The sequence below is a fragment of the Panthera onca genome, chromosome A2, assembly GCF_046562875.1.
Source record: "Panthera onca isolate mPanOnc1 chromosome A2, mPanOnc1 haplotype 2, whole genome shotgun sequence".
Taxonomy (NCBI): domain Eukaryota; kingdom Metazoa; phylum Chordata; class Mammalia; order Carnivora; family Felidae; genus Panthera; species Panthera onca.
The window spans coordinates 161,416,923-161,429,704 of NC_138340.1; the positions used below are offsets into that span (position 1 = coordinate 161,416,923).

At 58.8% G+C, this 12,782-nt stretch overlaps 2 protein-coding genes and 1 long non-coding RNA gene across 18 annotated transcripts in view; 2 read left to right on the plus strand and 1 right to left on the minus strand.

The window, feature by feature from the left end:
- The window catches only part of CUL1 (cullin 1), a 104,958-nt gene extending 103,127 nt beyond the window's left edge, over positions 1 to 1,831 (plus strand). For all 4 annotated transcript variants that reach the window (XM_078438163.2, XM_078438167.2, XM_078438160.2 and 1 more), the window contains exons 21-22: positions 267 to 380; positions 1,307 to 1,831. In XM_078438163.2, the coding sequence (XP_078294289.1) occupies positions 267 to 380; positions 1,307 to 1,387 (195 nt within the window). In that variant the 3' untranslated portion in view covers positions 1,388 to 1,831. The remainder of the gene's footprint in view (positions 1 to 266; positions 381 to 1,306) is intronic.
- A 1,579-nt stretch (positions 1,832 to 3,410) lies between these two features.
- On the plus strand, positions 3,411 to 6,666 carry LOC145715312 (uncharacterized). Its single transcript, XR_014137345.1, has 2 exons — positions 3,411 to 3,651; positions 4,320 to 6,666. It is a non-coding gene; the product is annotated as an uncharacterized LOC145715312 (long non-coding RNA).
- EZH2 (enhancer of zeste 2 polycomb repressive complex 2 subunit) overlaps positions 6,338 to 12,782 on the minus strand; it is a 63,771-nt gene continuing 57,326 nt past the window's right edge. For all 13 annotated transcript variants that reach the window (XM_078438231.2, XM_078438222.2, XM_078438200.2 and 10 more), the window contains 6 exons: positions 12,019 to 12,197; positions 10,791 to 10,886; positions 10,084 to 10,165; positions 9,392 to 9,472; positions 9,142 to 9,226; positions 6,338 to 6,667 (listed from right to left, as the gene is read on the minus strand). In XM_078438231.2, the coding sequence (XP_078294357.2) occupies positions 6,607 to 6,667; positions 9,142 to 9,226; positions 9,392 to 9,472; positions 10,084 to 10,165; positions 10,791 to 10,886; positions 12,019 to 12,197 (584 nt within the window). In that variant the 3' untranslated portion in view covers positions 6,338 to 6,606. The remainder of the gene's footprint in view (positions 6,668 to 9,141; positions 9,227 to 9,391; positions 9,473 to 10,083; positions 10,166 to 10,790; positions 10,887 to 12,018; positions 12,198 to 12,782) is intronic.

Sequence of the window (12,782 nt, forward strand, 5' to 3'; positions counted from 1 at the left end):
TGATCTTGGGACGTGTTTTCTCATTTTTAAAACGCTCTGTAGTCAGGTGAAATTATTAAAACTGCCGAGGAGACCAAAGTATGCCGTGTTTATTCTGTTAGAGTTGAAACGCATATCCTGCCGTGCGTTTGTGACCATGTATGAAATCGCAGTCCTCTGCACGGACACGGCCCTCAGCGGCCCGTTTGCTAGTTGTCCCGAATGTTCCGGAACGGTTGTAACCGTGACGTGTACCGGTTTTTCCTCCCCGGGTGACGGGTGACCAGGCGGCCATCGTGAGGATCATGAAGATGCGGAAGGTCTTGAAGCACCAGCAGCTGCTCGGAGAAGTGCTGACTCAGCTGTCCTCGAGGTTCAAGCCGCGGGTCCCAGTGATCAAGGTACAAGAGCCACACGGCAGAAGCTGCCCGTGTGTCGTTTTAGGAGAGAAAGGTGTAACGAAAACGAGGCCGACGGCCCTCGGCATATCCATACGTACTAGGTTTCTACAAAAGGAAATGGGCTTAAGCTTAAAACCTTTTATCGAAACACGTACACAGAGCGGTGCACGCGTCCTGAGTGTCCGGTTTGCTCATTTTCCCAGAGTAAATATACTTGTACACCAAGATCCGAATCGAGAGTTAGAAGGTGACCAGCGTTCCCGAAGCTTCCCCTTGCTGCCTCCCCCACATTGCCCCCTGTGGCCCGAATCTCGCTCCCACAGCAGTTCCGCCTCCCTCGGGACTCTGTAAACGACCTGTAGAGTTCCCGCTCGGCTGTGTCCCAGTTGTAGCCCGGCCACGGGGTGCTCCCCCTCACTGTGTGAGCACTGGCTCCAGGGGCAGCCGCGGGCTTCTTCCAGGTAGCAAGTCCGAGGCGTCCTGAGACCGCTCGGGTCACCGGCAGCCGGTGCGGGGGCCCCGACAGTCGGGAGGAACCCCCTCCAGCTCCCGGGATGGCCCGTAGCCCGGGCGCTGGCTTGTTCAGGAGTCCCCACGGCCCCCCAGTCCCTGCCGGTGACTCAGGTAGGACAGAGCGACCGCGAGGTTCCCACCCCGTGGCCTCCACAGCACCCGGCCCGGCCGGCCCGGCGCCTGGGGTGCTGGGAGGCTGTGGCCCCGTGACACTCGGTCACCTCAGCGAGGCCGTTAAGGAGACGGGCACTGAGGGGACTCCATTCGGGGACGCGGTGGATGGGCTGAATTGCCCCGACGGGGCTCTCGGTGGTGCAGGGGAGATCCCCGGTGAGGGTGGCCCATCTCTTCGGTAATACGTGTGGTTTTTTTCCTCCTGTCACGACTTCTCTCTTTTTTAAAATAATGCCCAGAAATGCATTGACATTCTGATCGAGAAGGAATATCTGGAGCGAGTTGATGGGGAAAAGGACACCTACAGTTACTTGGCTTAGCCCTTCCGGAAGGGTCTGCCTGTGCGAGCCGCAGCAGGTAGTTCCGGGCCGAGAGAAGAGCTCCATCCAGCTCGCAGCAGCCAGCCTGGCGCCGTCCGGACCTCCCTTTTTAAAACCGAGACCGAGGCTCCCACCGGCCGGTCTCAGACGTACATCAGAACTGCTCAGGATTGACACGTTTCAAGTCTGTAAATACGGACACCGACGCCATTTAACCTAATTTAAGAAGAGGGGCGTCGCGCCCCGAGGGCTGCATGCTACCGCATTTAAACCAGTCCATTGGCTGCGAGGCTGACGGCCGCCGTCCTCGGGCATCGGCGTTGGCAGCACCCCCTTTGAGAGCAAGTCTCACGGACCCACGTGTAGTCTGCTATGAAAAACCATTTGTATAGTGTGTTTCATTTTTTAATGTGTGAAAATAAAGAGAATTAAAGAATTTCCGTACAGGTCGCATTTGGTTTTGTTTCAAGTCTTACTGATGTCTACATGTAAATAAAAGACGCAATGATTATGCGGATTTATAATCCCGTGTCTTCCTGTAGTCTAACAGGCTGCATCCTGTGGATTGAGACTCGAAGCTCTTAAAACTTGAAGGCCTCTTACAGTCTTTTCCCCCAGACGCTCCTGCTCATTTCTAGGACTTGCCGCAGGGACCGGAAGGCAACCGCGTGTTGATTCTGTTTGACGCTTGGGAGGACCCGGTGGGTTAATCCTGACGTCCTCACGTGGTGGAGAAACTGAGGCCAGAGGAAGGGGCGCGGCCCCGGCCTGGAGAGCCTGGCCCGGGACCTGGCCGCTCCCTCCTGGTTCCAGCCGGTTGTCTGCGCGCAGGGAGCAGCCGTTCGGGGCGAACTCGCCAGCTTTTCCTGGTAAGACCGCCCGGCCCCCAACCGAGGCCGGTGACCCAAGGCAAGCACCCCGGGGTTGGTGGGCCACGCAGACGGAAGCTGTCGCTTCCAGGCGCCTCCTGGTAAGCGGAGGGGAGACCGGAGGCCTGGGGAGCGCGCCCTGCGCCCATCCGGTCGCGGGGGTCCCTCCGAGCTCTAGGCCGCGCTCCCCCGGCTGCATCACTTGCTAGTGAGCCCCTTCCGCAGTCCCTTCCTGGCTGAGGGACAGACGAACCCCGGAGGTGGTGGTGGAGACTCCCCGGGCCCTGCTGCGTCGTCGTCCTCGCGAACCCTACCTGACCACCTCGTGGCCTCGAGCAAGCCCGCCGTGCACCCACCGTGGGTCAGGGTCACAAGCCAAAGAAGTGAGAGGGAAGTTCTCCCAGTTCCCTGGAACAATCTGGGCCTGACAGGTTAGTATAAAAAGTTACAAGTTGGGGGCTCCTGGGTGGCTCAGTTCAGCAGCTCTGGTCATAATCGCAGGGTCCGTGAGTTCGAGCCCGGCCTCGGGCTCTGTGCTGACAGCTCGGAGCCCGGAGCCCGCTTCGGATTCTGTGTCTCTCCCTCTCTGCCCCTCCCTCACTTGCACTTCATCTCTTCTCGCTCAAAAATTAAAAAAGTTCCAGGCCAAACGGGTTAAAAAGTAGCAGTGGAGACTGAGTTTGTCAGTTTCCACAGCGTCTTCAGCTTTTCCAGTTTTACAGATACCACCCCCACCCCCCGCTTTGAAAACCAGGCAGAAAGCAGGACCCCCCCCCCCCCCCGCCCCCTGCGCGCACACCCACGGCACCCTCCCCCCGGCTCCTGGGGTGGCGGGCTCCCCGCGCACGCCGGCCTCCCCCCACCCCCCACCGCCGTGCCTTGACCCGCTCCGGGACGCACGTGCTGCGCAACCACGGAGCCCCCGTGCGAAGCTGTGTTGGAGCCCCGTTGAAGGCGGGAAGCGACCTCAGGAGCCGGTGCCGGGTCTCCGGTCCCTCCGGGCTCGAGAGCACCCCCGGGTGTACGGCGGGACGCGCAGAGCGGCCGGCGAAGGGGCCCCGCGGGCGGCCGAGGCCGGCGCCCCCCCCCCCCCCGTCCGCGCCCCGCCCCCGCCCCCCCCCCCCCCCCACGCCAGGCGTGCGCCGTCTGGGGGGCGGGGGAGGAGCCCCACGCGCTTTGCCTTCGTGTCTCCGCTGCCCTCCGGCTCCGGTGTGTGCCGCTCCACCGCATGTCTCCTACCAGGAATGGACGAGCGAAAGCGCGGTCGTCGGAAGCTGCTTCCGGGGAGCCACCCGGCCGTCGCGAAGGGCGCCGAGGAGAGAGAGGCCACCGGGCTGTCGGTTGAAGCACCACCACCGCGTTCCAGGCTGCGCGCCCAGGAGGGGGACGGACGAGGTAGGGCCGTGGTCCGCGGCCCGTGAGGGTAACGGGTTCGCCGGGGTTGGGGCCGGGGTCGGGGCCGGGGTCGGACGTGCCTGTGTAGACAGACGGCTGGCCCGTCGCTCGCCGGCGCCTTCGCGGGACAGCGGCCGGGAAGGCGGCGGGTACGGGCCCGAGCAGCACCGCCAAGGGGCGGGGGGGACCAGTACGTACAGGAACGGGCACCTGCGGCCTAAACGGTTTCTGTTCGCTAGACGTTAACTCACTTGGATTTGAGTCTACACAAAAAGGCAACAAATGTTGCCACGGCCTGAGCATCTCAAGGTGGCCGGTCTCCCTGCCGGACACCGGTATCTGACGTCCCTTTGAAAGAACTCGCGGTTTTACCACACGCGGACGAAAACGCAAACGTGCTTGCCGGTCTCTGCTCGGACCCTCCCTTCCGAAGACCGCTGTTCCGGGAATCGCAGTAACGCGGCCGGCTGGGCGACCTCGTTTTATTCCCTGAACGTCAGCTTTCCGGCTCACGCCCTCATCCGTGGCTGACCACACGCTGACTTGCCCCGAGTGAGTGTGGGCTCTTCTTAAGCCGCTTTATGGAGGTCCTAGTTCGTAAAAAGCTCTGCCTACGCGATGTCTCAGACCGCTTCTGATACCCACCCTCCTGGAATCCTTTGCCACAGGGGGCCGAGGTAGAAGCCAGCATTCGCAGCGATTTCCGTGTCCGTGAAGGGCCCAAAAGCTCCTAGAGTTTTCAACCGAATACTCGGGGTCTTTGACAACGTTCACTTGGGGAACCTGTCTCGATGACCTGTCTACGAGTGTAAATCACACGATTCGTTGGTTCTCGTGGGATTGAGGGCCTCTTGGGCAGAGGTGGGAGCCAGGACTCTTGAGTCACCGAAGGCCGGAGCCTGAATGAACCAAGACGATACTGAAAAGCAAGCAGCGCCTAGATGGATCGCAGTCTGCACGCTTTTGTAAGAACCACTAAATCCGGACCGGAAAGAATTTTGACAAACCGGTTACTCACGGTGCCCTCAGATTTGCCTGGGCGTCCGTCTGTGGGCAAGGGGCCACCGCCTAGACGTGGATGTTGGGACCGTCGTCACCGCCCTGGGGCACCTGCCTGGGGTTACGACCAGCGGCGGGGGGAAGAGGTCAAGAAGGGACCACAGAAATTGACCGGCAGGGCCACCTGTTGTCATGTCAGGCTGTCGTCATCCGTTCCAGCATCGGATGTCCCTGAACTGTCCGAAGCCTCTCTGTCCTGGTACAGCCGCTACCCACCTCCTGGTCCCCTCTGCCGGGGAGGCCCGTGTCCGGCTTCCTCTCCGTGGGGGGTACGGCACTGGGGGAGGCACACGATTTTTAAAGTTCGTTCTTCCCCGTTTTGGCTTCGTTACTGGGTATTTGAATACGTCACGTGTCTAGCCCCGTGCCCGCCTGCGCGTTACAAACAAAGGCGAATCTAAAGCCGACCGGATCGGACATAAGAGGCCCTTGCGACTGGGTGCGTGGCCGGCGTTTGTGCCGAGAGAACCGGTGTAGGGACACGGGAGACACACGCGTTTCGGATGTGGGCACGAGAAGCTCGCCGTGCTGTGCTCACAACTCCCTGCTCTCCACTAAAACAACTCGTCTCGGCCACGGATCCGGGTGCCTGGAGCGTCGAGCGAGAACCTCCCTGGACTCCAGGCTCCGCTCCCAGCTGTTCACACGCGGGGACGGGCTGGCGGCGGTCAACGGCAGGAAGGCCGTGGCCGGAAGAAACTCCGGGCCCGTAGACCCCACTGGGGCAGTGGTCCCCGCTCTGTCCTCAACGGGCCCGCGTGTGACCACGGGGGGGGGGGGGGGCCTCCGCTCACGGCGAGCGTCCGGGGCGGGACGTAGCAGTTGACAGAGCGCGCGCTGCGCTCGCCCTGCGTGGGTCCGTCCGTGACGGCCCCCCGAGCGTGTGGCGCCACTTCCCGGACACGGGGGTTGGGAGACCGTCTACCCCAGTGTCCTTCGTCACCAGACGTGGCAGAGAATGAAAGCGCGGCACGGGAGATGGCGCGTCGGGCCAGGTTTTCTGGCCCCAAAGCGAAACGGCCAGTTAGCGCTCAAGTGAGGACCGGCGTTGCCAGGGCTGACGCGCCCACATGCGGCAGAGACCAGTCTCGTCGAGGTTTGCAGTGGTGGGAAAGGGAAGATTTGATTAAGCTTCACACGAAAATAGCATCACGCTGTGTAAATCCACAAAAATGTCCTCTAATTCCGGAAAAGGCAACTGGACCGTGCAGACCGATCACAGCTGTCATGACGAGTCCGAGGCAGGCGCCCCACTTCCGGGACACTTGGAGGGGTTTACCAGCCTTTCTTTAAGACCTGACACCGGTCTGGTTGTTACCCATCACCTTTCGTAGGCAGGAAGGCAATCTCCCCCTGCTATGGGATTCCCGAACGGCCACCTCGTCCAGCTCCGTGATTGTCTACACAGAGATCGAGGCTTCAAGGCTCCTGTGCGCCAGGCCGCTGGGACCCGCCCGGGCCCCAGGACGCCAGCTATCTTGTCACGTTATATGAAATAATAAGTGGGCAAGTTAATACAGGTAATAGCCTTTAAATCAGGACCCAGAGAAAGACACCCCAGGATTTCAGGGTGAGTGTGCTGTCCCCTCCGCGGACAACTCGGTACGATCAATGACGACACCAGGGAGAAGTTCAAGTATTCTTTTATTCAAAGTTGAAAAATGTACCATACTGCATTATTGCAAAAATTCACTGGTACAAAACACTTTGCAGCTGGTGAGAAGGCAATAAAAAGTTGATTTTTAAACTCATTACTATAAATTATTCTTACAGTACTTTGCAAATTCAGAATTTCAAACTGCATTTTATTCTTCTAAATTGCCCACAGTACTCGAGGTTCCTGAAGCTAAGGCAGCTGTTCCAGAAAGGAGGAGGGGGGGGAGGAGGTAGCCGATGTCAAGGGATTTCCATTTCTCTCTCGATGCCCACGTACTTGAGGGCGTCGGCCTGGCTGTATCTGAAAGAGCATGAAAACTCGGTGACCCGCGAGCCAGCACGGGGGAGACCGGCCCCCAGCTCGCCCGCCTCCTGCAGCGTGGGCAGAAACTCGCTTCTACTCTGAGAACTGGACAAGCCTGTTGGAACGGCCCCCACCCCCTGCCATCCCCGAGGGCCCGGGAAGGTGGGTCCGCGTCACCACGGCTGGCCCCGCATCAGACCAAACAGGAGCCCCAGCCTCCGCGTGAAGAACCTGGACCCAAGGGACGGGACGCCCAAAACGGAGCGCAGTGGCTGCCGCGACCTCCCCGGGGCAGGGGTCCACTGGGGACCTGTCGGATGTGGTGCCGCAGGCCACCGTAGTAAGTGGCGACACGCGGCCCGGTTTTGCCGCCGCCGCGCCCAAGAGCTGCGCTCCCCCAGGGGGCGCGTATTTGGCCACAGGATGTAGTTTGCTCAACAGGCATCTGCTCGCACCTAAATAAGTTCTCGGCAATTTACCCCGCAGAGCCTGACGCCGTGTCCCCACCACCGGGGGCTGCGTGTCCTCCGCTCCCTGACGGCCCACGGGACTTGCCACAGAAAGGACCCGGAGGTGACCAGGTAGGACGCTGGCCAACAGTGCCTTAACCGTTAAAATACTAAACACTGATGACGTGGCAGGCGCTTGGGCCGTCGCAGGCAAGGACATCGCTCTGACTGCGCTGGAGGGAAACAGAACCTCTGCTAAAAGCGAGTGCACAAGGCTGCACGAAGGGCGAGGGTGAAAGTGGGCTTTCTCCACCCTTCATGATACAGGCATACCTCGTTTTATCGCGCTTCGCAAACATTACTTGTTTTTGGCAGGGGCGGGGACTGAAGGTTTGTGGCAGCCTCACGGCGAACAGGTCGGTGCCATCTTTCCGTGTCTGGCACATTTGGCCATGCGTGCATGATTTCAAACCTTCTCATTAACATCAGGCCCGTTCAGGTGACTGGTGACCTGGAAGTGACTGCTTGGCACTGTCACGGGCCATCTCGAACTGCACCCATGGTGGGGGGGGGGGGGGGGGGGGGAGGTCTAACGGCTACACGTTACAGGTGGTCTGGCCTGGCCGCTCCCCTGCCCGGCCCTGCCCCCACCCCTCTCCCTCTGCTGGTGGGGGGAGGGGGAGGGGAGTCCCTGAGATGCACCAATATGGAAATGAGGCCAGTGAACCATCCACTGGGGGCCCCTCAGTGTGCAAGCGAAAGGAAGGGTCATGCGTCTCTCACTTTGAATAAAACAACTAGACGCGACTGAGCTCGGCGAGAAAGGCATTTTGAAAACCAAGACGGGCCAGAAGCTAGGTCTCGGGCATCAGTGAGCCAAGTTGTGAAGGCGGAAGGAAAAGCTCGGGAAGGAAAAGAAAAGCGCTCCTCCGGGAACACACAGGTGCTAAGAAGGCAACGCGGCCTCCCGCTCGTGTGGAGAGGGTTGCAGGGGTCTGGACGGAAGGTCGCACCAGCCACACGTCCCCTGAGGCCAGAGCCGAATCCAGAGCCAGGCCCCGACTCTCTCCCATTCCGTGAAGGCGGAGAGAGGTGAGGCAGCTGCAGAGGAGCAGCCTGAAGCTGGCAGAGGTGGGTCAGGAGGTTCCGGGAAAGGCGCCGTCTCCACAGCACGCAAGTGCAGGGCGAAGCGGCAGGCCGGCCGGAAGGCACGGGGGCCGCGCGACACCCACCCCTTCGGTGGAGACACAACAGCCTTCTCCCGGAAGACGCCAGCCGGGCCTTCGGAGCCAGAGAGGGGAAGTCCGTGCCCGGGGCTGACTCCCTCGTCGGGGGCTGACGCGGCAGTGACCTGGACCGGCAGCCGGGGCTCGGTGACCGTTCGGAAAACCCGAGGCCCCCGCGAACGGCGGGAGGTCCGCTCCGCCTGCGCTCTGTGAACGCACGACGAAGCCCGTCTGTCTCCAGCACGGTCACTGAGCAGGGGACGCTGGCTGCGGAGTTCTGCTCAGCCGGAGATCCCTTTCAAGACGGGGCAGAGCTCCCCGGCGGTGCACCCGGTCACAGCCCAGAGCTCTGACGGAGACGGACGGGATGAGGGTCGTGCTCGTGCCTGCCACCACCCCAGCCATCCTGCAGCCCGTGCCTCAGGCGGCCGCCTCGGCCTTCGAGTCTAGTATTTAAGAAACACGGGTCACAAGGCGACTGAAAGCCACAAGGTTGAGCCGCTGTTCTAGATGCCGTCGCTGTCTGGCAAACACCCCCCGGCCAGACAGAGGATTAGGATTCGCTTTAGTGCAGGGGCCTGGAACCGAACCCGCGATAACGCCGAGGTATGCCTGTATTTCGAAAGTAAGCCTTACTTGTGTAACTTCCCCCCACACCCCTGACAAATAATGACCAGAAATCAATCCCTCTAAGACCGGAAGATCCAACAAAGAGCTAAAAGCCAGGCTTTCCCCACAGCTTAGAGTCCAGGAAGAAAAAGCTCTCAGGTCACACTAGAAATACGCTGTTACCAACCTGTAATCAAAAAACAGCTCTTCACCAGTCTGGATGGCTCTCTTAGCAAAAATCCCTATCCTGTGATCGCCGTTAACCATCATAACTGGAAAGAGATACACACACTGGGGTCAGTGAGCTGGATGAGGACGGGCCCCAGGGAGGGTCTGACTTGGGCACATAATCCACCTCTGTCCCAGGGCTGTTCAAGTTCACGGTCACTGGTCTGAAAGGGGGTTGTGTTGGCAATTCTGGTTCCTCCAGCACCTACCTTTTGCATAGCAGTTTGGATTTACTGAATGATTTGCAAAACGAATCTTGTTACCCTTGCGGGTTGCATCCACCACGAAATCTGAAGAGAAAAAGAGAACCTAATGCAGTGAACAATTTCAGTCCTAAATCAGTAAACACAAAGTTACTACGGTTCTGGAGAAGCCACAGGTCAGGGTTGTTCAGGGCTTTTACGAAAAATGTGCTTCTTGATATGCCATTTCACCTTTTACTTTTTTTATTCGACAGCCTGCGGAACATGTTCGCAGAAAGACCTACTTCGGCGGAAAGTTACTCTGAAGCTATCGGGGGTGAGGGGCGCCCCCACCCCCCCACGGCCTCACATTCGCTGCCCCAAAACAGCGTCTGGAAAGCAGCTTCCTCATTCTCACAGACCTTCTGAGAACAAGCAGGGAAGTTCTGGGGATGCGTCCACCTTCAGGGCTCCCCACCCTTCCCAGGTCAGACTCCCCCCCGCCGAGGCCCCGGGGCAAACCCGCAGCACATCTCCCAGCTGGAGCCGGCGCAGCCCTAGCGGCCAGTGGCTCTGAACCATCCGGTTCAGCCTGGTCGCCTCGCCAGCAGCCTGTTTCCGGGCGGTGAGAAACGCCCGATGCTTGGAAGCGAGGCGGAGACGCTCCCTGCAGCCCCAAAAGGACCCCTGGCTCGCAGATGCCACCCCCTCAGACCTACCGTTGTTCAAGTTGAACAGAAAGCTGCACATGTATTTGTCGTATACTTTCCCTCTTCTGTCTGCTTCATCTTGAGAAATAATCTAAAAAGCAAGACGGTTGTGGATTAGGTGACCCAAGCTCAAAGGGGACTACAGACATTTTCCCACCTTCCTGACGCAACCCAAAGACGGTCCTACGGCTGGTTCCTCTCCTGCGTTCAGTCTACGTGCTGATGTTTCAGAACAGTGTTGACCCAGAAACACCATTCCCACATCTAAAGGAATCATGCCTGGAGAAAGTGATTGATTGACCAAAAATACAAACGGGGGGCGGGCGGGTATTTCCAAAACGATGCCAACCCAACGGGTCTTCTGTACCTCTGCGACTACAAAAGTATATAATCAATGTGTTGTTTCTAGGTCCTTATCAATCAGCCTCTGGACCGAGTAGGGCGGACTCTCCAGCACGAAGCTCTGGTTCTCCCCCTTGTCCCCAGATGCTAAATGCGAAATGTGACGAGGACCGAAGCAGCCTATGACCAGGCAGGCCAAGCCCACCGGCAGGAGTCCAAGATGAAAAGGCATTTTTATGACTTCGTGGCTAACTGAACCCCACAGACCTACCCCGTGAAACTCCATCCCAGGCAAGGGCAAGTTACTACACATGACGCGAGTCCCCACGGTCTGTACGTGCTGTCCCCCCGAGACCGGGTGAGCCCCGCCTTACCTCTCCACAGTACTCCGAGATGAATTCGTTTTTCTGTACGGGATCTTTGATGAAAATCCCCCAGCCCGCCACATCGGACGGCGCCAGCAGCAGGTGCTAGAGAAGAAAGCGCACAGCACCGACCGGTCAGCAAAGAGGGCAAAGCCCGAGGGCGAGTTAACGCCCCGAGGACTCAGACCCGTCCTCACACAGCCACTGAGGCAGGAGACGACGGGAGGGCTCCACCGAGGGGCCGGCTCCCCGGTGCTGCCGGCAGCTCTGAGAAGCCACACAAACAGTGGGCTTTTTCGGGTAAATAAAGCCATCTCTGGTAATGCCCTTACGCGAACGAAACCCAGTTGGTAAAAAGTATGTTCTTTTCTGTTTGAGAAGCTAAAAGAAGGCACGTCCACGTGAGCAGGAAGGAGGCTGTCATGCAGTGGGGGCGATGAGATTCTTAGGGCTGAGCAGGGGTGCCGGCGGCCCTGTGACGATGACACGAACTGCCTAGAATACGACGGCCCAACCCCTGAAACCGTCACAGCGTCTGGTGGGAGGGCCCTATGCCCAGCGGTGCGGCCTCAGTTATGGCACATGACCGCTCACGACAGCTCGGTGACCGGAGCTGTGCGTGTCCTCCCACCCCGCCCCTCCCCCGCTTGCGCTCGCTCTTTCACAAATAATAAACATTTCTAAAAAACATCAGCTGTTTGTAACTGAAGAAGCCCTTCATCTACCTATCCTAAAAACAGAAGATACAGAATTTCCCAAGTACGCGTTGTCAATTTCTTTTGTTCAGCAATAAACCTGGTTGCTACGGTTAAAAGCACCTGCATGAAATTCCCGCTGTGTCGTTTTTAAAGAAACTGGAACTATTTCCAGTGTGCAAAGTCCTCTTCCTTTTGCACTCCGCACAAAAAAGAACCTTGGATATTATTTGAGAAAAACAAGTCTCTAGGTTCTGATAGGAACACCATTTATTTTCGTGGAGACCATCCAGTTCTAGAAACAACTAGCAAAATCCCTCCTCTAAATCTGATGCCTTTCACAGCTGCTTGGCAGAATGGACTGGTTCAGGTGACAGCACTGTAAGGCATCCCGGACAGAACGGAGCAGCCTGCCTCCGGGCACATTCCCCAAAGAAAACCCAACCCTTCTCGGTCGGCCGAACCATGTGCTAATCGCTTCACCGACGGCCCTTAAGAGCCGGGCAACCCCCAGCACCCGGCGGGGGGGGGACGAGCCCTACCTTCTTGGAGCCCCGCTGGATGCTACAGTTCTTGCAGGACACGTTTTTGCTGTCCCAGTGGTCGGCCGCACCACAGGTGAGGCAGAGGTCGGGGTCGCACTCGCGCACGGCCAGGTAGCACGGGCACTGCTTGGTGTTGCACTGGGCTTTGCAGCGGCAGCCGGGAAAGCGGTTCTGACCTTCGAGAGAGACGGTCCTGTCACCACCGCGGGGTCAACGTCGCGTGGAGCCCTGCCTAACTCCTGTGACCCGCCCCTCCCGCCCTCCACCCCCCGGACAGAAGAGGAAACACCAGAACACAAGTTACAGCGGTCACTACTGAGAACCACCACCCCGGGCTCCTGCTTTTCCACTTTTACTTGCCGAATGGCATGTGTACTTCAAAGCTCTCTGATGCCCTAAGTGTGAAGGAAAAACGTGGGCTAAAGATGAGCCACGGAGGGGTGCCTGAGGGGCTCAGTCGGCTGAGCGTCCGACTTCGGCTCAGGTCACGGTCTCACGGCTCATGAGTTCGAGACCCGCATCGGGCTCTCCGCTGACGGCGCAGAACCTGCATTGAATTCTGTCTCCCTCGTTCTCTCTCTGCTCCTCCCCCGCTTGTGCGCGCACGCTCTCTCTCAAAAATAAACATTTAAAAACTAAAAAATGACAGTAGCAGCCATGGTTCGTAACCATTTTGAGAGTCCAGATTCTAGGTATTTCCCTGGAATCCGCACTGCCTGTGCAGTTTCACGACATGCGTGCAGTCAGGACGCTGATGCACA